This window comes from Penaeus vannamei, chromosome 18 (genome assembly GCF_042767895.1).
Source record: "Penaeus vannamei isolate JL-2024 chromosome 18, ASM4276789v1, whole genome shotgun sequence".
In the NCBI taxonomy this organism is placed as follows: Eukaryota; Metazoa; Arthropoda; class Malacostraca; order Decapoda; family Penaeidae; genus Penaeus; species Penaeus vannamei.
In genome coordinates this window covers 6,925,420-6,952,919 of record NC_091566.1, presented here as the reverse complement: position 1 = coordinate 6,952,919, position 27,500 = coordinate 6,925,420, and the positions used below count along the sequence as shown (strand labels likewise).

General features: G+C 42.0%; 2 protein-coding genes across 2 annotated transcripts in view; one reads left to right on the top strand and one right to left on the bottom strand.

Annotated features, from left to right (window-relative positions):
- The window catches only part of LOC113803583 (uncharacterized), a 319,431-nt gene extending 306,120 nt beyond the window's left edge, over window positions 1-13,311 (top strand). Inside the window, exons 5-8 of the mRNA XM_070132795.1 lie at window positions 10,831-10,939; window positions 11,199-11,360; window positions 11,711-11,864; window positions 12,189-13,311. Coding sequence (XP_069988896.1) covers window positions 10,831-10,939; window positions 11,199-11,360; window positions 11,711-11,864; window positions 12,189-12,290 — 527 coding nt within the window. The 3' untranslated portion in view covers window positions 12,291-13,311. The remainder of the gene's footprint in view (window positions 1-10,830; window positions 10,940-11,198; window positions 11,361-11,710; window positions 11,865-12,188) is intronic.
- A 1,523-nt stretch (window positions 13,312-14,834) lies between these two features.
- Window positions 14,835-27,500, bottom strand: part of LOC113803582 (uncharacterized) — a 17,002-nt gene continuing 4,336 nt past the window's right edge. The window contains exons 2-4 of the mRNA XM_027354374.2: window positions 22,474-22,651; window positions 16,932-17,012; window positions 14,835-16,587 (exon numbers count right to left, since the gene is read on the bottom strand). Coding sequence (XP_027210175.1) covers window positions 15,812-16,587; window positions 16,932-17,012; window positions 22,474-22,645 — 1,029 coding nt within the window. The 5' untranslated portion in view covers window positions 22,646-22,651 and the 3' untranslated portion in view covers window positions 14,835-15,811. The remainder of the gene's footprint in view (window positions 16,588-16,931; window positions 17,013-22,473; window positions 22,652-27,500) is intronic.

Sequence of the window (27,500 nt, the reverse complement as noted above, 5' to 3'; positions counted from 1 at the left end):
CCCCCCTTCCCTTCCTTTCCCTCCCTCCTCCTCCTCCTCCTCCTCCCTCCCTTCCCCTCTCCTCCTCCCCTCCCTCCCTCTCCTCCCTCCCATCTCTAGCGAAAAACGACCTTGCGTGACCACAAGAATATTGATTCGAGTTCATGACTCCTAAACGTTTTCACGCTGCTCCCCCAGGGTACCCCCCCCCCACCCACCCCCCTTTCCCCTACCTCCTCCTCCCTCCACCATTCCACCTTTCCCTCCCCCCCCCCCTTCCCGTCCCTGTGCCCTCCTGCCCCCCCCTGTGCTACTGCATGTGGTTGCAGCGCTGCAGCCGGCGGAAGCAGTGTGCTTGTGTTTGTGGAAGGGGAAGAGGGGGAAGAGAAAGAGGGAGAGGAAGGGGAAGGGGAAGGGGCAGGGGAAAATGAGGGGGAAGTGGGAGAGGGAGGGGATGGGGAAGGGGAAGAGGAGGGGGAAGAGGGAGAAGGGGTAAGAAGGAGAAGGATTTGGAGAGGAGAGGAGGGAGAAAACGAAAGTGTAAGAAAAGAAGGGGAATGGTGTAGTACATTAGAGAGAGGAGGAGAGCCAGAGAGGAGGGCCCATGGAGAGGAGGGCACGAGAAGTGCCCGTCAGGAACAAGCGCTCTCTCTCTCTCTCTCTCTCTCTCTCTCTCTCTCTCTCTCTCTCTCTCTCTCTCTCTCTCTCTCTCTCTCTCTCTCTCTCTCTCTCTCTCCCTCTCTCTCTCTCCCTCTCTCTCTCCTCTCTCCCTCTCTCTCTCCCTCCCTCCCTCCCTCCCTCTCTCCCTCCCTCCCTCCCTCCCTCCCTCCCTCCCTCCTCTCCCTCCCTCCCTCCCTCCCTCCCTCCCTCCCTCCCTCCCTCTCTCCCTCTCTCTCTCTCTCCATCTCCCCCCCAGCTGTTTCGCGAACGTTCCAAAAGTGAAGTGTCAGGCCCCTCCCCTCTCTTTCTCTTTCTCTGCCTCACTCTCGTCTCCTCTCTCTTTTCTCTCTTCTCTCTTCTCTCTTCTCGCTCTCGCTCTCGCTCTCGCTCTCGCTCTCGCTCTCGCTCTCGCTCTCGCTCTCGCTCTCGCTCTCGCTCTCTCTCTCTCTCTCTCTCTCTCTCTCTCTCTCTCTCTCTCTCTCTCTCTCTCTCTCTCTCTCTCTCTCTCTCTCTCTCTCTCTATTTCTCTTTCTCTCTCTTTCTCTTTCTCTCGCAATATATATATATATATATATATATATATATATATATATATATATATTTATGTATATATTTATATATACATGTTTGTATATATTTATATGTTCATGCAGACCGATAGATGGGCAGCTATGTAGGCATCGCCTCATGCAGCGACCGAAGGGCCATTCCCATGTTTTGGGTCGAGCCTCCCACGCCCAGAGGCTCCGCGCCCTGTCCTGATGCAGGCGCTCGCTGTCCGGCCTCTCGTCGCGCCCATGGCCCGTGAGCTGCAGATTCATTATACGCTTAAAAGGGCGGGAGGCTGATAGGGCGTGGGGTGCGAGGTGGGGGGTGGGGTGCGAGGTGGGGGGTGGGTGGTGGGTGGGGGGTATCGGTGGCTTAGTGTGTGGCCTAAGGTGGGTTTGTGTTCAGTAGGGAGGTACGGAATTGGTTGTGTATTATTTTTTTCTCTCTCTCTCACTCACGCACTTATTTACTCGCTCCTTATCTATCTATCTATGTGCCCTCCCCCTTCTTCTCCCTCCCTCTCTCCCTCTCTCTTCCTCTCCCTTACCCTCCCCCCTCCCCTATTTTGTTCGGTGATTTATTTTTAAAAGAGTAAGATTAGAGTGATTGCATGTTTCCTCTAACCCAGCTGAGAAGTTACGTGGTTGGGCCAGACCTTCGGTTAAGAAAGGGGCTGTGAGGGCCTTACGAGACCCATTTCCTTCTACCGTCGTCTCTCTCTATTTCCCTCTCCCTTTTTCGTCCTTATTTTTTTCTTGATACTCTTTATCGTGGTGTTGGGTTTCAATTCTCCTTTCTCTCTCTGTCTCTGTCTCTCTCTCTCTCTCTCTCTTTCTCTCTCTCTCTCTCTCTCTCTCTCTCTCTCTCTCTCTCTCTCTCTCTCTCTCTCTCTCCTCTCTCTCTCTCTCTCTCTCTCTCTCTCTCTCTCTCTCTCTCTCTCTCTCCCTCCCTCTCTCCCTCTCTCCCTCTCTCCCTCTCTCCTCCTTCCCTCCTTCCCTCTCTCCCTCCCTCCCTCCCTCCCTCCCTCCCTCCCTCTATCTCCCCCTCTCTCCCTTTCTCTCCCTTTCTCTCTCCTTGTTTCAATTCCCCTTTCATTGCGCCAGTTCCTCTTCAGCTTTTTACGACGCCCAGCCTTGGTTTTGTCGTCTACCTTGACAGGGAGAAAAACCAGCAACTGGTTAGACCCTTTGCTGACCCCAAGAAAAAGAGGAATATTTACCATCTACCTTGTTACTTGGTGAATAATGAGGAAAAAAAAAACTAGGCGAGTTGCTTGCTGGTAGATTGCCTCCAGTTTTTTTTACTCGGTTGTTGTTTTTATTGTAGTTTGTACGAGGTTACCAGATCTTCCCTTAAGAATGATCATTATTGGGTATGGTCGGGGTCGGGTCACTGGATTTTAACGTTCAGACAAGTCCCTAAGGATTTTATTTTAAGTTCGGAATATGCCTAAGAGATATATATATATATTTTTTTAAGAGTTAAGGATGAGCCTGAGGGATATTTTTCGATGTTGAGGACTTGTTTCGGGAGATTTTTCCTTTTCAGAATAAGCTTTAAGGATTTTTTTTCCATGTCTAGAATTTGTCTCAAGAATTTTTTTTTTCCAATGATTAGGATGATTCTGTGCATAAGGCTTCGTCACCCGGGCTTCTTTGCATGCACATTTTCTTTCTTTCTTTCGCTCTCTGTCGGTTCTCTCTCTCTCTTTCTTTCTTTCTTTCTTTCTTCCCCCTCTCTCTTTCTTCCCCCTCTCTCTTTCTTCCCCCTCTCTCTCTTTCTTCCCCTCTCTCTCTCTTTCTTCCCCCCCTCTCTCTCTCTCCCCCCTCTCTCTCTTCCCCCTCTCTCTCTCTCTTCCCCCTCTCTCTTCTTTCTCCCCCCTCTCTCTCTTCCCCCTCTCTCTCTCTTGCCCCTCCTCTCTCTTGCCCTCTCTCTCTCTTGCCCCTCTCTCTCTTCCCCCCCCCCCTCTCTCTCTCTCTCTTCCCCTCTCTCTCTCTCTCTTCCCCCTCTCTCTCTCTCTCTCTTCTCCTCTCTCTCTCTCTCTCTCCCCCCCTCTCTCTCTCTCTTCCCCCCTCTCTCTCTCTCTCTCTCCCCCCTCTCTCTCTCTCTCTCTCATCCCCCCCTCTCTCTCTCTTCCCCCCCTCTTCTCTCTCTTCCCCCCCTCTCTCTCTCTCTCTCTCTCTTCCCCCTCTCTCTCTCTTTTTCCCCCCTCTCTCTCTTTCCTCCCCCTCTCTCTCTCTTTTCCCCATCTCTCTCTCTTTCTTCCCCCCCTCTCTCTCTTCCCGCCTCTCGCTCTCTTCCCACTCTCTCTCTCTTTCTTCCCCCCTCTCTCTCTTCCCCCCTCTCTCTCTCTTGCTCCCTCTCTCTTCCCCCTCTCTCTCTTCCCCCCCCTCTCTCTCTCTCTTCCCCCTCTCTCTCTCTCTCTTCCCCCTCTCTCTCTCTCTCTCTTCCCCTCTCTCCCCTCTCTCTCTCTCATCCCCCCCTCTCTCTCTTCTCTCTCTCTCTCTCTCTCTCTTCCCCCTCTCTCTCTCTTTTTCCCCCTCTCTCTCCTCTCTCTTCCCCCTCTCTCTCTCTTTCTCTCTCTCTTCCCCCTCTCTCTCTCTTCCCCTCTCTCTCTCTTTCTTCCCTCTCTCTCTCTTTCCCCTCTCTCTCTCTGTTTCCCTCTCTCTCTCTTCCCCCCCCTCTCTCTCTCTCTTCCCCCCCTCTCTCTCTCTCTCTCTTCCCCCCTCTCTCTCTTTTTCCCCCCTCTCTCTCTTCCTTCCTCCCCCTCTCTCTCTTTCTTCCCCCCCTCTCTCTCTTCCCCCTCTCTCTCTCTACCCCTCTCCCTCTCTTTTACCCCTCTCTCTCTTTCTTCCCCCCTCTCTCTCTTTCTCTACCCCTCTCTCTCTTTCTTCCCCGCTCTCTCTTTCTTCCCCTCTCTCTCTTTCTCCCCCCTCCTCTCTCTTTCTACCCCGCTCTCTCTCTTCCCTCTCTCTCTACCTCCTCTCTCTCTTTCTTCCCCCTCTCTCTCTTTCTTCCCCCTCTCTCTCTCTCTGCCCACCCCTCTCTCTCTCTTCCCTCCCCTCTCTCTCTGTCCAACCCTCTCTCTCTGCCCACCCCCCTCTCTCTCTTCCCACCCCTCTCTTTCTCTTCCCACCCCTCTCTCTCTCTCTTCCCCCCTCTCTCTCTCTCTTCCCCCCCCCCTCTCTCTCTCTTCCCCCTCTCTCTCTCTTTCTTCCCCCTCTCTCTCTCTTTCTTCCCCCTCTCTCTCTCTCTCTTTCTTCCCCCCTATCTCTCTCTCTTTCTACCCCCCTCTCTCTTTCTACCCCCTTCTCTCTTTCTTCCCTCCTCTCTTCTCCCATCCCTCTCCGACTACTCTCTCCCTCCCTCCCTCCCTTCTCTCACTCCCTCCCTTCTCTCACTCCCTCCCTCCTTCCTCCTCCCTCCCTCCTTCCCCCTCCCTCCCTCCTTCCTTCCCCCTCCCTCCCTCCTTCCTTCCCCCTCCCTCCCTCCTTCCCCCATCCCCCTCTTTCCTCCTTCCCCCTCCCTCCCTCCTTCCTTCCCCATCCCTCCCCTTCCCTCTCCCTCCCTCCCTCCTTCCTTCTCCCTCCCTCCCTCCTTCCTTCTCCCTCCCTCCCTCCTTCCTTCTCCCTCCCTCCCTCCTTCCTTCCCCCTCCCTCCCTCCTTCCCCCTCTCTGCGTTTGCCTTGGGTATGTGTCAAGTGTGCGGTGTGACGTAAGCGACTGCTGTGCGGGCTTGTCAAGTCAGTGTTCAGCAAGTTGTCTTAGTCTGCGATTTTTTTTCTCTCTCTCGCGATTTTGTCTTGACGTTCGCGCAAAATGAGGCACGGCGTCGGTTTGTGTTTATTCTCGCGGATAGTTTATTCGTAAATTTATATATAAATAAATAAATAAATAAATAAATAAGTAAATAAAGTGGATAGATTTGTAAACGAGCTTTTGAATGGATGTGAATGAGCTGTTTAAACGGATCGGTCAATCGGTTTGCGAGGCTGAGGAGGAGGAGGTAGAATAGACGAAAGAGATTTACGAAATAAGTTTATAGGTGTGTCTCCCTTCAGGCGTGTTTCATTGGCGTCATCTTCGCAAGCAAATTTATCAACAGATTAGCCTCAGTGAGTGTCTGATTACCCCCCTCCCCTCCCCCTCCCCCTCCCCTCCTCTCTGTCTGATTAACCCCCCTCCCCCTCCCTCCTCTCACACTGACACCTGCGAGAACACCTGCGTTGATCACCTGGGGGCTCTTGACCTTGGAACCCCCCGTGGCATTTGAACGGCGACCCGAAAGCCAGTCGTAGCGTAAATATCAGGTCCCGGAAGCTGATCAAACCACCCACCCCACCCCACCCCACCCCCCCCCACCCCACACACCCCACATACACACTTTTTTTTTTTTTTTTTTTTTTTTTTTTTTTTGCAGGGGCGCGAGTTTGGGGTCGTGGGGGGGGGGGTAGGGGTAGCGGGGGCAGTGTCGAAGAATTGGTGTTTGATTATTTTTTCTTTTTCTTTTTCTCCCTGTCGTTGGTGTAGAGTCAGGTTGGTGATTTTTCATTGGTTTATATTCAGTGTATGTGTGTATGTGTGTTTATTTCAGCATATGTTTATGTTGATGCGTTCGTGTCATGTCGGTTTCCATACTGACACAACATGGCGTAACGACTCGAAACCGCCGTTCATACAAGAAAGGAAAAAAAAAAAAAAACATGATTGTATTATAACATAAGCTTATTCATTTCAATTGCTTGCTGACATCAGAAGAAATGTGGGTCTTGTCAGCATAGAGGGAGAGAAATGTCAGCTCTGCATCTCTCCTGGGCTGTGTGTTGACGTGAGTAAGCGAAAAGGGGGGGAAATTATTTATATATGCCGTGTGGGGAGAGGGGGGGGGAGGGGGGAGGGTACCTAAGGGTGGGAGGTGTATTTTCGATCTTGTTTTGTTGTTAAATTGATTGAACTTTTATTTTCTTGTGCGTTATGCTTCTCTATGGTCTTTGTTGGTGGTCATTACTTGTTCTCTTGGTTGAATTTTTTTTAATGGAGAATTAATGGTAAACGATATTTGGTTGTGTGTGTGTGTGTGTGTCGGGGGGGGGGGCATTTGTGTGTGTGTGTGTGTGTGTCTGTGTGTGTGGGGGGGGGCATTTGTGTGTGTGTGTCTGTGTGTATGGGGGGGGGGGGGGCATTTGTGTGTGTCTGTGTCTGTGTCTGTGTGTGGGGGGGGGGCATTTGTGTGTGTGTGTGTGTCTGCATGTGCGTGTCAGTGCCAGAACACGTATATACACGTTAGCCAATCTGTCTGTGAGACAAAGTGTTAATTAATTTCGCGCAAAACTTCAGCAAAGAATGAGCAGGAGAGAGCCAGCCCCGCCCCCTGCCCATGCCCCTGCCCATGCCCCTCCCCCTCCCCCTCGGCCCCACAAGAGCGGTGGGCGTGGTGGTGTGTGCCTCGCCTCCCGCCCACGCCCACGCCCGAGAGTTTGCGGGGTGGGACGACTACCGAAATCCTTTCGTTTTTTTCCTTTATTTATTCATTTGTTTGTTTATTTTTTTTTGTTTATTTGGTTATTTGCTTATTCATTTTAGGTTTTCTTTATTTTTCTTTCATTCATTTTTTTTATTTGTTGCGCTTATCATGATGATCGTGTTATTACCGTCTCTCCCTCTCTCTCTCTCTTTCTCCTCCTCTCCCCCCCCAGCCTCTCTCTCCCTCTTCACCTTTCTCTCTTCCTCCTCCCTCCTCCTCCTCCCTCCTCCTTCCTCCTCCTCCTCCTCCTTTTCCTCCCTCCCTTCCTCCTCCTCCTCCTCCTCCTTTTCCTCCCTCCCTTCCTCCTCCTCCTCCTCCTCCTTTTCCTCCCTCCCTTCCTCCTCCTCCTCCTCCTCCTCCCCCCTTCCTCCTCCTCCTCCTCCCCCTCCTCCTCCTCCTCCTCCATCCCTCTCTCCTCCCTCCCTCTGCTCCTCCTCCTCCGTCCTCCTCCTTTTCCTCCTCTCCCCCCTCCCTTCCTCCTCCTCCTCCTCCTCCTTCCGCCTTCTCCTCCCTCCCTTCCTCCTTCCTCCTCCTCCTTTTCCTCCCTCCCTTCCTCCTCCTCCTCCTCCCCCTCCCTCCTCCTCTCCCCCCCCCTCCTCCTCCCTCCCTCCCTTCCTCCCTCCCTCCCTCCCTTCCTCCCTCCCTCCCTTCCTCCCTCTCCTCCCTTCCTCCTCCTCCTCCCTCTCCTCCCTCCCTTCCTCCTCCTCCTCCTCCTTCCTCCCTCTCCGTGCGTCAGACATGAAGGCCTTACGTATGGGGCTTTATTCTCCCACCAGGAAGTCTTAGCGACAGGGATCTCTCTTCTTCCTCCTTCCTCCTCCTTTCTTCTCCGATTCCGATTCTGTCAGGTTTTCGTCTTCGATATCACCTCCTTTGCTTCTCTTATGGTTTCATGTGTGTGTGTGTTTTTTTTTTTTTTTTTTTTTTTTAATGAGGGATGTACTTGTGTGTGTGTGTGTGTGTGTGTGTGTGTGTGTGTGTGTGTGTGTGTGTGTGTGTGTGTGTGTGTGTGTGTGTGTGTGTGTGTGTGTGAGTGTGTGTGTGTGTGTGTGTGTGTGTGTGTGTGTGCGCGCGTGTGCGCGCGCGCGCATTATTATTAGCTCTTTCTCTTTATCTCTTCTCGTTTTTTCTCTTTGTGCCTCTCCACTCTCTCTCTCTCTCTCTCGCTCTCTCTGTATGTCTGTCTGCCTGTCTATCTATCACTCTATCTATCTATCTCCTCCTCTCCCCCTCCCTCTTTCTTCTTGTCCTCCCTCACCCTCTCCCGTTTACTCTCCTCTACATCATACGCCTCGGCTTCTCCCTTCATTTGTCTTTCTTATCTCGTTAACCTTAGCTCCCATTCCATTTTCTCACCTTGCATTATCTTAGTTTCTTTCTTATCCACCCACTCTACTTTGTTGTCTTGCCATCACCCAATTTACCTGAAATGTCTTACTATCGCCCTGTTTGCCCCCAATTTACTTGAAATAAGTCTTACTGTCGTCTGATTTACCTCAATTTTCCTGAAATAAATTTTATTATCACCCAATTTACATGAAATAAGTTACTATCGCCCAATTTTCATCAATTTACTTGAAATATGTCTTACTATCGCCCAATTTACTTGAAATATGTCTTACTATCGCCCAATTTACTTGAAATATGTCTTACTATCGCCCAATTTACTTGAAATAAGTCTTACTATCGCCCAATTTACTTGAAATAAGTCTTACTATCGCCCAATTTACTTGAAATAAGTCTTACTATCGCCCAATTTACTTGAAATAAGTCTTACTATCGCCCAATTTACTTGAAATAAGTCTTACTATCGCCCAATTTACTTGAAATAAGTCTTACTATCGCCCAATTTACCCCAGTTCACCCGAATTAGTCTCAAAACTACTCCCGAGTGCTGGGAAATCGAGGCCTGAGTCGGGTCCCTCGGCGTTAATACCTGGCGTGCTGACCCCAGGTACTCGGGGCGCTTGCAGGGTTGCTGGGAGCGGGCGGGGTCACTTTGGGGTACGGGAGAGGGGGGTGTCGTAGATTGGGATTTTTGTGTGTTTTTTGGGTGGGGTGGGGTGGGTAGGTGGGTGAGGGAGAGGGGGATTAATATAGAGTTGATGGGGGTGATTCCTTCTCCCCCCACCCCCCTCTCCGTTTATGTGTTCCCTTTTGCCGTGATCTGCAGCGGCGGTGACCGTTCGTTTGGTGGCGAAGAGAGCGACGTGGCGGGCGTGCCTCGGAGCCCCGCCGCGGACCGGAGGTTAATGCCGCGCCGCCTCCGCGTTCAGGAGGAAGCCCTAGTGCGCGCGAGTGTTAAGAAAACGCGAGACTTGACCCACAACCACAAATCGGCGGGAAATAGGGTGTTCGGATGGCTGGTGTGACGTTTTGTAGAAGAAGAAACTCAGGAAATAGAAGAGAAAAAAAACGTTTCCTTTTATGTTTTGTGCATTTCAGTGTTTGAACAAAGTGCCCGGGATCTCTCACGGCTGCGAGGACTCGCTCCGCTGGACTCGCTGAGGCTCTAAGGCCGCGAGCGAAAGGTGAAACAAAAGGGTAGCGTGAACTTTGGCAGTGTAAATAAAAGGCAAAACAAAGAGACAAGCAAGCAGGCAAGCACGAGATTTCGTAAAAGAGCTTAAGGTTGACTCCAGTTCGGTTAAGATGCCCCTCAAGAAGTACATACGCGCCCCCGTTGAGGAGGTGCCCAGCATCAAGGGGAAGCTGGCCTTCTTCGAGCAGCAGGGCCGAGGTAACGCCGAGTTCCCTCCCCGTCCTCTTCTCCTTCAGATGTCCTCGTAGATGTTACCTCTAGAGAGTGTTGCGCACTTCCTGTGTTTATTACTACTCTAGTTCCAGCTGTGATGTTGCATACAGACAGAGAGAGAGAGAGAGAGAGAGAGACAGCACGCTATCCCATATTGTTTACATGACACGTTCACATCAAACAGTTTATGGATTCATTACGAACAAAGTTTGTTTAATTTCGAGTGGAAAGGGAATGTCAAGATCTGCTGTAGCTTTCATTAGTGTCTGCATGTCGGCCCTCCCTTTTAAGCCGTCTTTTCTTACATTTTCTTATGTTTCCTCTATCAGATATTTTTATACTTACTACTACCCTTTTCCGCTCCTCGTTCCTTCTCTTTCTTTCTCATTCAACCGTGCTCCTGCCGCAGTGTCCGCCCGGCGGCAGCACTAGTTGTACATCCAACCATGTTGAACATTTAACCATTCTCTCTGACTATTCTTCGTTTTCCTTTCTTTGATTACTGTCATTATAGTTTATGGGTCAAAAAAAGACACGGAGTTTAATAAGAATTAGCTGTACACGAAAACAACAAGACAAGAAGTTACATTTTCTTGGGGAAGAAAACAAATCGCTTAAGTTGAGTTTACTTGCGACACATCTTGGCGCATTAAGTTTTTTTTTATTGTATGTTTAGGTGTTTGCATGTATTTTTAATAATGTTTTTAACCATTTTTATCCCCCTCGTCATGCTCGGTTAATACTTACTGTAGCAACCTGCGCGAGTGCTTAGTTCTTGTAGCAGCCGCTCCTGCGTTGGGCAGTTTTCAGGTCTTTTGCATGACGTGTGGTTATTTGAGCTCGTTCCGTCGATTCGGCAAACAATTGGCACAAAAGAGACAGAAATCAGTGAAAGAGAGACAGAAAAGAAAGTCTACTTCATTGGCAGAAAGTTCAAATTCACCAGAAACGTGAGCTCGAATACTCCATGCTGTGGCTGATGCGACTGAGCGTTGCAGTGTTGACCTTGTGTTGCTGCTGCTGCTGCTGCATGTAGGAGAAGTGTTTTATCTGTTCCATTTCCAGAGTTATAGTTACGGATTGGTTGTTTATTATCTGTATGCTCACATATTTGAGTATGTAGAATGAGTATCGTATTGCTGTACGATTTTAGTATCAAGCCGTCGGTAAACTCTACGGTTTCGGCCCATAAGTTTTCACTACAAGGTTCCCGTAGTTTATAGTACTGTACTTTATTCTAGCACAGTGACTACATGCATATGAAATAGTTACGATACAGCATGTTGGTTCTCTCTCGACTTGTTTATTGTCGACCGTGCTCGATTTTACGACTCTGATATTAACAGACTTTTTAACCCCGACAGAAGTAGTGTACGGCGCCATGATCCCCGAGCCAGACTACAGCGACGACGAGAGGGAGACTCAGCCCTCCAGCGTCAGCAGTATGGTCGCTAGGAACAATAAAGTGAACACGTAAGTTATTTGCGATGTTATTATTTGTATTATTATTGTTTGTTTATATTTTACTATACAGCTCTTTGTTCAATGTTGCATGATGTATAAATCCATTCATTTAAGCTACATGGCCCTACGGGTATTACTTGCCTTCCTTGTAAGAATTCATACTTTTACACTATTGAAAGCGGTTAGAAGCTACGTCAGTAAGAGATCTAATACTCGTGATACTCGAGAGAAGCGGAAGGAAAGGAGCTAAAAGCCAGTGTCTTTGCAGAAACAGCAGCAGCAACAACAAAGAGCAGGAGAAGGGCCAGCACCCGGCCTCGGAACGGCTGGACGGTCGCGGCCTCATCATGCCCAAGAAGCTAGTCAACCCCTGCCTCGAATCGTCAGACAAAATGAATCTCCACAGAGAACTCAAATTTAACCAGAAGATGTAAGGGAAACTGATTTATTATTATTATCATCATTATTATTTTTATCCTTTGGCTGGTTGTAGGGAATGCCAGACAAGATAATTCACCACAGTTTGTCAAAATAGTAGAGATGAAACTAATAATTTTAATCTTTATAATAAATGACTATTTTAAAGAAAAGATCAAGCTATATACATTTCTGGAACGTAGAAGCGATTTTTTTTAACGGGAATTATTTTTGATTTATAAATGAAAATATGTTCAAAATCTGTAAAATTTAATGATTTTCAGGACTTGTGCACTTAACGATTTCTCACTTATGTATAGGATGGGAAAAAAAGTTATCTAACGAACCATACTTGTCTTGCAGGGGCGTCAATGTGCTAAACCAGAAAACAGAGTTGCAGAAGGCCATGGAGAAACACAATGACAAGAAGGTGTTAAGGGAACAGCAGGAGAAGAAGCAAGCTGAAATGACCCCCTTCCAGAAGGCATTAGATGAGAGAGCTCAAAAAATTGAACAGGTTTGTGACCACTTTTTTCTCGGGATTGGATTTGAATGATGATTTTCATATTCGTATGTACTTATTTTCATTGATTTATTTACTAATGTGTAAGCAATCTTCCTGTTTGGAAAGATAAATGGTCACATTATATAGATTTGAAATAAACTGCCGCATAAATGTACTGCAGTTTTGAAAAGGATGTTATTAACAATTGAAAATTCTTGAGAAATATAAACATGTATATCATATGGACAGGCCATTCTTTGGGATGAATTTAACTGACAGTATTTTCAAAATGCTTAACCATACACATGACTCAGACACAACATTCTTCCGCTGCAGATGGAGAAAGCTGAAAAGGGCAATGTGGAGAATGAGCAGACGCCATCTTGTGAATTCCAGAAGATCCATGCCAAAGTTCGAGCCAAAATGGAAGTCCAGTAAAGACTGGATTACAAATTCTTGGAATCTGTTATAACTTGGTCAAATATGACATAAAAAAAAATCTATAAAGAAATATTAAAAGATAATTAATAATTTTTAAAGAATGTGAAATATCAAGTATACTAAAACCAGTGTTATTGTGAACATTGAGAAAAAAAAAAAAAAACCAAGTTTTTTTTTTTAGTATAAAGGTATACTATGCTAGAATGTATTTAGTTATCATTGATACAGCCCAGAGAGCTTTCACACTTTTTTTTTTGTCATCCATACATTCATCTCATGTAAAGATCTCACAGATCTCATAAATTTTCATAAGATATGGGATTTTTTTTTCTTTCAACTAACTCATTCATCACATATGCAGACACATCTTCCTTCTTCCTTCTTTTAAGTGAAAAATAGATGTAAAAGCAAGAAAAAACAGTATTGTGGGAACACCATATAAAGTGACCAAAACTTTTAAACAGATTAACTGACAAAATAATTAAATAATAATAGTTCCACCTTACTACGGATTAATAATCAAAATGTCAGGTGATGCCCCAACACACGAGTCATATCATATAAATTACATATTAACACATTAGATACATTTTCCCATCCTTCAGTCCCCCTGTGACAATAATCATAAACCGAGATAGGAGATTAGGGTTAACTGAAATGTCTATTTTCCTGACCTGTCTCACAATAGCTGTACAATGTCTTGACACTCACAAATGTATGATGCCTTTAACACACATTAGCCTAAGATGTTTATTACTTTTGTGAAAGTAGGTTTAAAGTAACTCATTTGTTATTTTCCCTCAGAATGTCAAGCATGTGGGAAAGGGAGACAAAATTTTATTTACATTTTTGTCTTTGGATCTCCTGTGCATGACATTTCCTTGAATCTTTGCTTAATTTAACATCTGCTGAGGAAAAACAACATTGTATCATTTATTTTCTCCTTCATCACTAATATTTGCTGTTTATATTAGGGTAAGAGAATGTACAAGTGTAGAAATAAATAAATATGATTTTATATATATTTTTCAATATTATCCCTTTTAAAAACTTCAACAGCAAATGGGGAAAAAAGTTATTTTTCAGACAAGAAATTGTTTATCCTCTTCACAGCCTTAAAAGTCACTGATTGTGAAGTTTGGCATGTCCACAAAGTTCTGTTTTTCTATTAATAATTATACACCCAAAGACATGCCATGTCCACTGCTGGTCTTCCATTTTATATATTAATTGTCTTTACACATAGTGGGTAATCAGCAAGGAGTTACTTACTAGTCTTACCTATCTCATGTTTACCCTTCTTGATTTTTGGAAAGTAAATATTTAAGTTTGTATTATCGCTATTAGTATTGTTAATCACATTATAACCATTATAATGCCTATGATAACAATATCAATATTAATAGCTTTAGAAAAAAATCCTAAGAACTCAAGAGAAGGGTAAATCAGGTGCAGTCACATAGGGCTAGTTATAGAACTAAGCCCTTGTGGACCCATCTATGTGTAAACATAACTGACAAAAGAAAACTACAGTTGGTATTACACGTACCAGTAACAATGGGTAAACATCTATAAAAGACTTTTTTGATAACTAATACTTTGTTATGAAATAAGAAACCTTGTTTTATTCATAAATGATGAATATTCTTTATGTATAAACTTTTACTGTGCATATCTGCTATAGATAATTTTAAAGTATTTTCATAAAACTAATGCATCCAGTGATATTCAGTGCAAGTTATTAGAAAAAAGGTTATCCTAGTTACCCATGGCCAGCATTTCCTTCCTTGATATAATCAGCAACATAATGGAGTTTATTCCTCATTTAAAATACTACCTCAGTAAGTTTTAAATAACTTTTGTCATTGAAACTTACATCTATCATTCATTTATATTTATGATTATATGAATGTGTAACCTAAAAATTTGCCTATCTTAAATCATTCTCCCTTAATATATACCTGAAAAAAATCAATAAAACTAGATCCTAGATTATCACATAATGCAGCATATACTAGGCAAGAAACCATATCTTAAATTAGCTTCCGTGGCCAATCAATAATATAGAGATCCTTTTTGATACCCAAAACAGAACAGTGATCCAGAATTCATATGGTCTTGAATAAGATTCCTTAACATGTGTCTTATATTCTACATCTTTTCCTGTCTAGAATAGGCTACTGATTGGCATTAAATAAATATCTATCTATCAAATAAAATCGGTTACATCAACTGCAAAAGATGCTGTACAGAAAGTGTCATCTCTGCATCTCTGCATTCTGGGAAAGAAGGGAAACAAACTGGAAATACAGCAGCAACTTCCCCACTTACTAACTGCAGCCATACCAAGACCGCTGAGTATGCAATTCCTCAAACACCACAAGCTTTTTCTGGCCTCCAACCCTCCACCATTTTATCAAGCCAAAATCACTTTTGGATCAATGACACTACAACTTGTTTGGCTTCAAAACAAGAAAGAAACCAAACAAGGATCTCATAAACCGCACATAAGCCAGATCTAAGCATCAAAAGACCACATAATAATGGTAACTTTTTATTTTCTCAGGACCTGAAGATAAACAACAAACATAAATCCAGATGAAGCAACCCAAAGGATAGAGTTGCCGAAAGACAAATGACCAATTTCTATACAGACTGAAAAAAGCAATGCAATTTTCTGAAGGTAAAACTTTCAGATTAACCTTCATATATATTTATATGAACTTTATATTACTGGAAAATACATTCAGATATTTATCTGAAATAAAATACTGATACGTTAATGTAGGTTTCTTTTGTCAGTGAAAAAATGAAGTTAGTTCTCAAAATAGATATTCATGTATATCCAAACATTATAGTTTGAATAAGATAAAATAATAAATGAGAAGCATATAGAAATCAGTTTTCATGTATAAACTGGCAAGCTAATAACAAGGTGGGTAATACTTTAGCGAAGAACTCTAAAGTAACTTCCTTCCCAAAGTAATTGCATTAAATAAACAAATTAGCTACTCCACTTTCATTTATCAAGAAATTACAGTAAAAACAATATTATTATCTTTCTTTTATTCAAACCTTTTGTTTCATACAGATAGAAGTCAAGGCAATATTAAGTCAACAAAAAATGAAAGCAATTAAATCCAATGACTGTCTGAACTTTCATACTGTCAAATCATTACATTAAAAAGTAGTGTGTGCACTAAAAGATAACCCCTGCACTGTCTGCCCTTTTAACAAGTAATAAGTGATCAGGGGTAGTCTGCGAATGATTCTCTTAACCATTTACATAAAACATGAGTGTGAAAGACATAATCAAAAGGAATTTCTCGTAAAAACAAATTATTTCATTGTCATTTCCGGAACATGGCTGAAATCTGTGTGTATTTGAGGTTATGCTTTTTGTCTTCAATGCTTGCTCAGGCTTGCAAACTACTAGTCCTTATACCACAAAAATACAGAATTCATGGCTGTATCACATTAGAAAAGAGAAAATAGACCAACCTCCATATCTAAACAATTCAATGCACATCCTGCAAATTATCACAAATTATGAGCACGGCACCATGAACAAGGCGTTTCAAATGCTGGGATGACATCTCAGCCAAAAGGAAACGTGTGGCTTGTTCACCAGCCTCACCTAACTGCATAATATCTTCAACAATGTAATTTTGCAACCCATGAATACCAGCTTCTTCTTGATACCAGATCTTTTCATACAAGTTTTTGACCCCTGTGTATATACCTGTGGCCACTATCAGTCCTAAAGCATCTGACATAGACTCCATGGAGATTACTCCTTTATTATTCACCTTGCTGGAGATACATGTTAGTTTCTGATTTGGCGACTTGAATTTCTGCTGGGAAGTTATAGCACTAATTTTTTCCTTTTCACTTGGATTTGAACAGTGTTCCTGCAAGTAATTGTTATTCATTGTGTGTTTCTCCCTTTGTGACAGAGACCTGCCACTGGGACCTCTGTTTTTCCACAGGTAATTAGGTGATGACAAAGGTTCCTCAGCCCCAAATCCACTAGGCCTGGTTGGCAAGCTCCTGCTACTCCCACACAATTCTTCTAACCTTGTACGATCTAAGCTTCTGCTCAAAGGATTGGGCTTGTTCTTCCATACAGGGGTCTTCAAGCCTGATGTACTACATGTAGATTTTGTCTTTACTGACTTTTTCCTCTTGTTCGGCAATGAACCTTGTGGAGGGCTACTGCAGCTACTGGTAGACTGGCTTCTTTCTGGTTCAACTCTCTGGGAACTTTGGGCTTTTACAGTTAATGAGGAAAAATCTGGAGAGAGACAAACAGTTGCATGTTCACGACATAACCTTCAAGACATTGTAAAAAATAGTGAACCCTATGTAACTAGTGATTTTTTTTATTTAACCTCTCATAGACAGGATCATAAAGTCTACTTAAGACAATGCTGCAGTTGATAAATGTAAAGACTTGGTTAATAGGTATTAACTAAAAGTAAAGAAAACATACCTTATGGTAATTAAGGCAATAAATTCTAAATATTATCCTAACAGAGTCTATAGCACTTTAATAATGAAACAAACATTTTTCTTGCAATACACATTTTAAAGTTCAGTAGCTAAATAAAAAGATCCATATAATACTCCCTTTCCTACCTGTTTTAAACTTCTGGAGGAATGTTCCTAGCTTTTCCTTGAAAGTAATTTCATTTCCACTAAGTCTTCTTAAAGATGACTCTGTAAAACAAAACAAAATAAAGGTATAACATTTCACTGTGTTACTGCCCTAACTCATCTATGAAGTTACCTTTCACTGTTGTCTATCATAAGTCCAACATTCATAAATTACAATTTGGTGTTGATTTCTATTATGTACTGCTTCAATAATTGTTGGTTATGTATTTTAGCAACTACTTATAGTTGCATCTTAGTGCCCCTTCCCAAGGGAGGAAAGTCCTATCTCTGTCAGACTGACTTTAATATGAAATTCATAATTTAGTGCCCAAGTTCTGCCTTGTCCACTACAATTAAAATGTGCATTTTAACATACAATCTGACATGCTAGTGAAAACTGTAATGGCCCTTCTATAATATCATCACTTGTTACACTAAATTTGAACAAATCCTAAAATTATATCAACCCACCACTGTTGGGGATGGCATGTAATGATTGTGATTTTAGTTCATTTATCACCTGTTTTCTCTTTTCCTTGATTTTTGGAATGATTCTTTTTGATTTATTAGTATTTAATGACAATTATGTTGATAACAATATTAATAACAAATAATAATAATAATTAATAATAATACATAATCAATCTAAAAACAAAAAAACAAAAAAAATCACAGGAATTCAAAGAACAGGGAAATCAGGAGAAGTAACATAAGGTCAACTAATTGACGCAGTGGCAATGCTCTAAAAAGGAGGTCACAGATGATGCACACTTTCTCAGCTAGCCAACAATTTCATTCAGTCTGAATGACTAAAATCTGCTACATCTAAAATAGGCTTAACTGTTCTCCTTGTTCCTGAAAATAAACAAAGCCTAAAAAGATCCATCGTAAAGGAAATACAACAATTTAATGCAGTGCCACTATCATCTACACATATGTTGTGGTAGAATATCCACTATGCACAAACAAAATTTATCAAAATGTGAGAAAAGTTAAAAAATATTCCTGGATTTCATCTTCAGGCAATATAGTAAAATACAGGCATGAAGACACTGGCTTATGTATTGTGGGTTTTCTATTAAAGTGTAAACTGTAGAGTGTGTTGGTATTCTTCACACTTGTGCCAAATGTACCTGCCTGATAAAGGTGAGTCTGATTAGTAAAGTGTAAATGATTTGATCAAATATCAATGAAAAAACATACTCTAATTGATTCTTCCTTCTATAAGATATTATCTACAATTATTACCCTTGGAATTTAGCTATCAGAGATTATAATATGCAAACAGAAATGAAAGAAAATGGTGCAAGTTCTATATGATTTCTTACACCTCACTCTAACCCCTTACTGCAATGACACTCTGCTATTCCCCTACTACATCATCCTGCCATTAATCCACCACACAATCACTCTGCCATCACTCCACACACAATCATCAAGCTGTTTCCCTACAAAACAATCACCTCAACATTCCTCTCTCAAGGCACTACTCTTCCATTCCTCCACCACACCATCATCCCTCCCTCTACCACACTACCACCACACAATCAACCTGTCATTCATCCACCTCACCATCACCCTGCCATCTGTCAACCACATTGTCACTCTACCATTCCTCCATAACACAATCACCCTGCCAACCCTCTCTATTCCTCACACTGCCACCTCTCTACCACATCATCCCCTTGCCGTTGATCACAACATGACCCTGTCATCACACTCCCCTCACAGTGCCAGCCAGACCTTCCCACCCATCCACAGGCTTTCAAAAAAAAAAAAAAAAAAATGAAGAAGAAATAGAGGCGAAAGAAGCAGAGGCAGCAGCAGTAGTAATCAGCAATTGATATTATGAAAGTTTGCTGGTATTTCTGCTTGGTAGTTTTATGAAAAGTAAGATAAATGGCAACAAGTAGTCTATTTCAATACCACATTAATGAGCAGTCCCTTCTTGGTCAATTTGAAGAAATTGAAATGATTATGGAGAGAAACATAGACATCCTTTGCATTACAAAAACATGGCTTCATCAAGAAATGCAAAGTAATTTCATTAACATTCAAAACTTCAATGTTTATAGATGTGATGCAGGGCGAGGTGGATGAGTATGCATCTATGTGAAAGACACCCTTAAATCAAATAAGATCTCCACTACAGGTGTAAATAAAGCAGTATGTATCCTTCCTTCATTGACACCCTCATGCTACATCTGAATTATTTGACATCCTCGATGATGTTTTTAGAGAAACTTCAATGAAAAGAAAGTTTTTTTTCATCTTAGGTGACATTAATGAAGTCTTAAATAAACCAAATAAAGAGTTAGCTGGGATAATTAGGAAGTACAAATTATATTGACATAAATAAACCTACAAGGATCACTGAAAACACCTCATCCATACCAGGTCATTATATAAAACACATGTACTATACTGATGTTATCCCTTGCCAGATTGCAGATCACCTGTCATAAAAACATCACTTGACCGGACAAATTACAATCCCAGTTATTAAGTCAAAATATCAATGCCAGCCAGTCGATTCTCTTAAAAATTTTAACAACAGACGACTTTAACAGACAAGTAGACATTCTATCGAATGTGCTAAAAATAGTATTGATGCCACTGCTTTCTATAAGAGCAAAATTGTTAGACGTCCAGCCACTCCATGGATAAATGAGGACATCAAAAGAGCTATACATAACTGATATAATGCTTACAAATCTCTCAAAAAGAACAGAACAAATTAATAATTATCATCCTATAAATCTACCCCCAGTGATATCTAAAGTGCTACAAAACACTGTTGCAAATCAACCATGAACATACTTAGAATCCAATCACCACATTCCAGAAATGTAACAATGGGTTTAGAAGTCAGCCATCCACTGAAACAGTATTATTAAGAATCACACACAAAATTTATGACATTATAGACAAAAATCAAATAAATCTACGAACATCGTGTGATCTACCACAATCATTTGATAGTGTAAACCATGAAATATTGCTTAAGAAAATGAAGACTTGGAATTAACAACTATTGCTTTAGAAGATATCTATCCACATGAACACAAGTCAATCAAAATTCATGATAATATGTCAGCTAAGAAACCAGTCTCTTTTGGTGTCCCACAAGGCTCAATATTAGGACCAATTTTATTCACTATATTCATTAACCCCCTATCAACCACTGCAAGCAACTGTCTCCTTGTTCAGTATGCTGATGACTAAGTTTTTTCATGCTGCCCCTATAAATAATTTAAATGAATTGATAAAAAGCACTCAATAGACTCACAGAAGCAAAAATATATTTTGATAACAACTGCCTCAAACTAAATCCTGATAAAACTTAATGCATATTTATAGGTAGTTGACAAAACAGACCAAAATACCAAAAAATGGCATAAAATTTGAAGGCTACCATATGAAACCAAGCATAACTGTTAAAGATCTAGTACACAGACAGATATATGACTTTTGAGACACATTTACAAAAAGATAATGGGCACACTAATACACCTAATTCACATAAATAACAAAATCCCTACTGACATGAGAATTACTGTTGTACAAACCCTTGCCCTCTGCATTATAAACCACTGTTCCAACAAATGGGGCTCAACCAACAAAACTCAAATACAAAAAGCACAGAAACTAAAAAACATTGCAGCAAGAGTGACAATAGGCAATATAATTAAACAAACATATAACCCCCCCCATATAAACAATTAAAATGGTTAAAAAATCAACAAAAATGTCAATATGACACACATATATGCATTCACAAATTTATATAGGGAGACAATCCTCCTAGGTTAATGCCTCTACATACAACTGGTAACAAAACAGGCATGCATACCAGACAGACAGACAAATTACATCTCTACACGTCAAGAGATCATGCACGGAAACAGGGTCAAGATAAATGCAAATCCGAAGCTCCAAAATCAGGAACACTACCATAAAATCTTAAAAACATCTCCAACCAAGTGAGTAACTTTCAGAAAGAAATTAAAGGAGCATCTTTGAAACTGTCAGTGACATCAGGCATCTAATTGCAAAACCAAAGCATGCAAATCTATGTTTAATGATGTGACCATCGTATTCTATATCATTATATTTAAAAAATCTCCTAATAATGTATCTTGTATTGTTTCTCCTATTTCTGTATTATTGTATGCTGTCACTATCTATGTAAAAAGAAGAACTATTTATTTAAAGGAATTAAGTAATTTGACTTTGACTATTACTTTTGACAATAACAGCAATGAAACAGGAATAACAATAATGATAACAATAATTATAATGATAATAGTAATAACTAATATTGATAATAATAAAAAATAATTAAAAAATAATAATTACAATAATAACAACAAAAATCAGCATCATAAACCTAACATTAAATAATGATAATAAAAATTCATAGCCACTGATAAATTACTGAATCAAAAGTTGCTAAAAATATAGTGAGAAAATTAATGATAATACAAAAAAGATAATGATAATACCAGTAACAATAAAAATAACAATGAAAATAACAACAATAAAGAAAAATGCCAATGATAATTCAAAACATAATAACACCAACAATAATAAAATTATCAACCATAATAATAATAACTATATCAGTCAAAATCATAAAAATGACAGTGATCATGAGAATCATCATACCTGTGATAATGACAATGAAATTAACAGTGATAACGATAATGATAACAATAACAGCAGGAACAATGATAATAATAAGCTTAATAATAAAAGAAATAGCAATATAAACAAAAACAATATGAAAACAATAATGATAGCAATAACAACAATAATCACAGTAGTAACCCTCATTATCACTGCAATGAAAATTATAATTATAAGAATAATAACAATATCAACAACAATAACAAGTATGACAAAAACAATCATAATAATAATAATAATAATCATAACAATAAGAAAAACAACAATAATAATAGCAACTACAATAAAAAAAATAATAACATACTACTAATCATAGTAACAAAACTAATACTAACAATACAAACGCTAATACTAATGATCATAATAATAATGACAACAAAAGAACAACAATAACAGTAAAAATATTAATAAAATGATATCAACCATAATAAAATACCAAATACTGATACAGACGATGAAGGTGATAAATAAAAACAACCCAATTAACAATGAAAACGAGAAATACTACAAATACACCCCCCCAATCCCCATTCCACCCCGACACCACACCACTACAGAGTACACAGCCCTCTGGCAACCTCGACCCGCCCCCCTTTAGACACCCCATAAAATCCGCTACACCACACCACTACACGAGTACACAGCCCTCTGGCACCCTCGACCCGCCCCCCCTTAGACACCCCCATAAAATCCGCTACACCACACCACTACACGAGTACACAGCCCTCTGGCAACCTCGACCCGCCCCCCCCTTAGACACCCCATAAAACCCGCTACACCACACCACTACACGAGTACACAGCCCTCTGGCAACCTCGACGCCGCCCTCAGTTACCTGCCACGGGCCTACTGGGTACGGCAGGAGGCAGGGAGGAGAACTCGTGGTGGTCGCATATGTCCGGCATCGATTTCCTTTTCCTGCTCCTCAGCCTCCTGATCTCTCGGCCTTCATCCTGCTCTCTGCTGCCAATGCTGAACCGCCAGATTTTGCGCGCATTCGTGTCCATTCTGACCTGAAATGCATCAACAGTCCCTGTATTGTGGGGAAAGGGTTCTATGTAACGCGACAGAATCAGGAGACAGAAAAGAGAGAAAAAAAGGAAAGAAAATGGGTGTGATAGGAGAGATAAAAATAATACAGATGAGAAATGTGAGAAAAGAAAAACTAAGAGATAAAGAAAGGGAAGCGGAGCCAGACATTGAGATAAAAAGAGAGAAATACGGCAAACGAAAAAAAAAGAAAAAAAAATCGAAAGAAGAAAAATATAGAAAGAGAATGTGTGTGAGATAAAAGCATTAGTAAAGAAAGGAAGAAAATGATAAACGAAAGAGAAAAAGAGGAAGAGAGCGAAGGAAAAAGGATGGGAGCGAAAGGGACCAAAAACAGAGATAGATAAATAGATAAAGAGAGAGAGAGAGAGAGAGAGAGAGAGAGAGAGAGAGAGAGAGAGAGAGAGAGAGAGAGAGAGAGAGAGAGAGAGAGAGAGAGAGAGAGAGAGAGAGAGAGAGAGAGAGAGAGAGAGAGAGAGAGGGGGGGGGGGGAGGCGAATAGCACTGAAATTACATCGGCTCCTCTGATTTTATTCTATTTCATAGAAAAAAAAATATCACACATACTGAGTTAGATTTTTGCTACTATTTGTGTGGATATCACTGCCACTCGCATAACTAACTCAACACCTTATTGTAAAGGTTGATATTAAGACATTTACTCGGTGGCGATCTCCCGGGCAGCACGGTCCGTGGTCACCTCCCGCCCTTTGTTTACATCGTCGTTAGCAGGAAGTAAACGACCGTCGGAACGACAAACCTTCAAGCAACCTCCGCTCTTGTTGCTACACTTTGTCATTACTTTTTCTTTGTTCCTATTTATTTCTCTTTTTCATCCCCCACCTCCTACTGGGTATGTGACACTGCCCTCGGTGGATCTGCAAAGAGAACTCGGCTCTGGGTGAAAACACCGACCAGCCTCCTTGATTATGACCCATCCCTACCTCCCCCCTTCAGCAAGCAAATTCTAAGTTTAGCTAAGGACCGGACCACCATAACTGGCCATTCTCATCACGATTTTAGCTTCAGAAAAAGCTCTCTCTGCCACTGCCATAATCCAGTTGTGCTTGTTGATACTCAACACCGCTTGATTGGCCGGCCTGAGGGGCATCAGTGGAATCTCCCCAAAGAACTAGTGTAGTGTGTGTGGGAAAGTAGGAAAGAACCCCAACTTCGTGCCCTGCGACACTGTGAACTGCCCTAATGTTTGTCATGCTGCTTGTACATTAGATGGAAATGATTTCGTCTGCAGTTACGTGGTAACTTAGAAACTCTGCTGGGATATCAGACCCGATAGAATTCGTTTCTACAAAAACTCTCCCTTTTCCTAGCGATCCAGATACTTCAGATGACGCCACTAGTGTAAATCTAGAAAGGAGGAACTCAGTAAGAGCTGCATTGAAGACATACAGCTCATGCGAAAAGAATACAGAAGCACGATCTCTCTTGGTCCGAACCTTAAGAGGTTCTTCGAGTCTCTAGTAGGCACCAGAAACTCCATTGTTCAGGCCTTGCAATTCATTAACAGCAATGCAGCAACAGTCAGCAACATCCAAGAGCCAACAAAAAGGAGTACGGTTTATAGCGCTATTCCTGAGCGCATTGATGCTGTGCGAGCAAGCTCCTCAGACAGTATCTGGTGGAAATCCCTTGTTATGCACAAGCAAAGACAAAACTCTGAAGAGTTCACTGCCAAACGTGCCTCGGCAGTTATAAATACACACGACCCTCAGGCCACAAAGCAAAGCAGTGACTTGCAAGAGATTTAGAAAGTTCACCCTTTGAAACAAAACTCTGCAAGGACTTCCTTCTGTAGTTTATGCCGAAGAAGGGGTCATACTTCTGACAACTGCAGATCAAAACTGAATTGTGATTTCTGTCATAAAACTTGGCACACACGAGCAGACTGTCGTACACGTATTGCTGAGAAGCAGAGATCTTTCTTCTTATCATTACTTAGCGAACAAACTAACCATACAGCAGATTTGCTTCAGTCATTTCAAAGTAAGTTAGTACAGTCTACTACCTCCCACTCTTACTCAAATTCCTTACTACGGTGAGGAATACTACAGAGGATTACAAGGTCCATTCATACCCGCCCACACCTATCAATATTCTCAAATGCGGCGCTGCCAACAAACCTTAACCCTTCTTTCGGCTAATGTACGCGGTCTTCGCACCATCATAAAAGAGTTAATTCTCATGACACTCTGAGAAGCCTGGCATCATAGTACGTACAGAGACGTTCCTTGATAGCACAGTAACAAAGGGATAATGTAAAATCTCTGGATAGTCAATGGGAACGGAACGCAGAGATCGTGTCAATGGACAAAAAGGTGGAGTGGCAGTATGCTTTAAAAAGGATCTCCATATATAACCACTCTCCCCGGTGCTTCCTGACATCCCTGAAATAATGTTTTTCGAAATCATATCTGCAAGGAAACAATCCATCCTTCTGTGTTATGTATAGGCCTCACCGGCAAGGTAGTTATCTGATTCAATATCTCCATACGAACTTGGATAACCTAATGCTGCATTACAATTGTTCCAATATAATACTAATGACTGGAATCAGCGCCTTGTGCAAAATGCTTTTGACACCTTAACTGTGTAAGAGCTGCACAATCATGTAGACTTTCCTACAGGCGATTTGGGTTCATTCGTGGATCCAGTCTTATCTGATATTCACAGTTTACTTTTCAGCTGTAAACCTCTCAGCACAGAACCTCTGACCACAATGCTGTTCTCACTCGCTTTGTCATTGACGTGGGTGAGGATCAGAGAAAACTGGTAGGCTGCAAAAGTAGATCTGCAAAATACAGACTGGAACATACTGCTGCAGGACAGTATGATGATCAGGTTAACAAACAAGCTCCTGGGAACTCAGAAAAAGTATGTCTCTCATAGGAGTTGCGTGGAAAAGCCTGACGACTCACCCTGGTTTGGCAATCAGTGCCGCAAAGCGACCAAAGCAAAGTATGAATCCTGGAGACAATTCAAGAAAAGTTCATCGAGCAGCAACGAAAGTGTTCACAAACAAGCTTGCAAATGACTTAAAGAAACCCTTCAGTGGGTAAAAAAAATCGATGGACAACTGATCTGCGGCATAAATTGCATAGTAGTAATATTGGATCCAAAGAATGGTGGAATCTCACCAAAAATATGCAAGCCCTATCACGGGAAGATCTCATCCCACCACCTACAGCCACTAGTAACATGGAGAAAGCAGATACCTTTGCTCTACATTTTCCAGAAAATATGAGTCTGCAACGAACCACCAAGAAGCTGAATTGCTTCAACATCCAAATATCAAATATTCAGCGTATTCTGGCAAAACTTTAGCCCACATCTCCGAACATGTGCTGCTGAAGTGACCATTCTAACACGTATTTACAGAGTACTTCTCAAACATGCTGGGCTTCTATTTGGAAATCTGCAAGGGTTGTACCAGTCCACAATTTCTATTTTGCCAGTCGTTACAAAGGAGTTAATTGTACAAAAGTTGTGTGAGCACCTCGAATACAAACGATTGCTTTCTTCACGTCAGTATGGCTTCGCAAAGGGAGACTCGGCATCAGACCTCTTACTGCTCCTCTCACACATATGGAGTCAAAAGCTAGGCAATGGATACGACACCCGGGTCATTGCATTGGACATATCAGGTGATTTTGATACCATAATGGACTCTTTCCAAAAATCAAGAGCCTAGGGATAGAGGGAAACTTTTAGGCACTATTAAAAGACTACCTCAGTGATAGAAGCTAGTTGTAGTTGTAGGAAGCGAAGGATATGAAAGATACCCAATAATAGCTGGTGTCCCACAAGGTAGTCCCTTAAGCCATTTATGTGGAACATCTTTTTCGATGATTTACTCCAACAAATTCCAGACGCAGTGCCGTATGCAGATGACCTCACTATTCACCTGAAACAGAGAGAGAAGGGGGAGAAACAGAGAGAGAAGGGGGAGAAACGGATAGAGAAGGGGGAGAAACGGATAGAGAAAAGGGGGAGAAACAGAGAGAGAGAAGGGGAGAAAGAGAGAGAGAGAGAGAAGGGGGAGAAACAGAGAGGGGGGCAGATAGAGAGAGATGGGGAGGAAACAGAGAGAGAAAGAGAGATGTACAAGGTTTGGCTAAACTTCAAACGCAACCCTTCTGAGTACAACAAGGCAGTCCATAGACAGGCTGCAGCTCAAATGGTCGCCACCCAGAAGTGGACTATACGACAGTGGGAAAAAGACAAAAAAATAAGCAAAAAATTAGTTAAGTTGGAAGCAAACAATGCTGGACGTCACAAAAAAGCAAGGAGAAACTAAAGGAGGAATTGTCCCATCTATAACCACACCGGATGGCACTATGGCACTTACTAATCAGCAAAAGGTAGAGGTACTGGCACAACACTTTTCCCAGAAAATGACCGTGGTCGAACCCAACAGCCAGCCCCAATGCAGCCAGTAATGACTCGGGAGAAACTGACCAAAATAAAGACAACAAAGACAGAAGTAGAAAGAATCCTGAAGGACCTCAATGATTCATAAGCAGTAAGTCCAGATGAAATAAACCCACGCCTACTTAAGAGGTACTCTAAAGAGCTTTCAAACCCAGTTGCTCTTCTGTTCAATAATTGAATACAGCAAGGAAAATGGCCATCGAAATGGAAACTAAGTAATGTAGTTCGAATCCACAAGAAAGGAAATATATTAGAAGTCAAGAATTATCGTTCTGTTGCACTGCTCTCTATTGTCGACAAGATTCTTGAAAAGATAATTGGTGAACGACTAACAGAGCATCTTAGTAAGCACAACCTGATGTG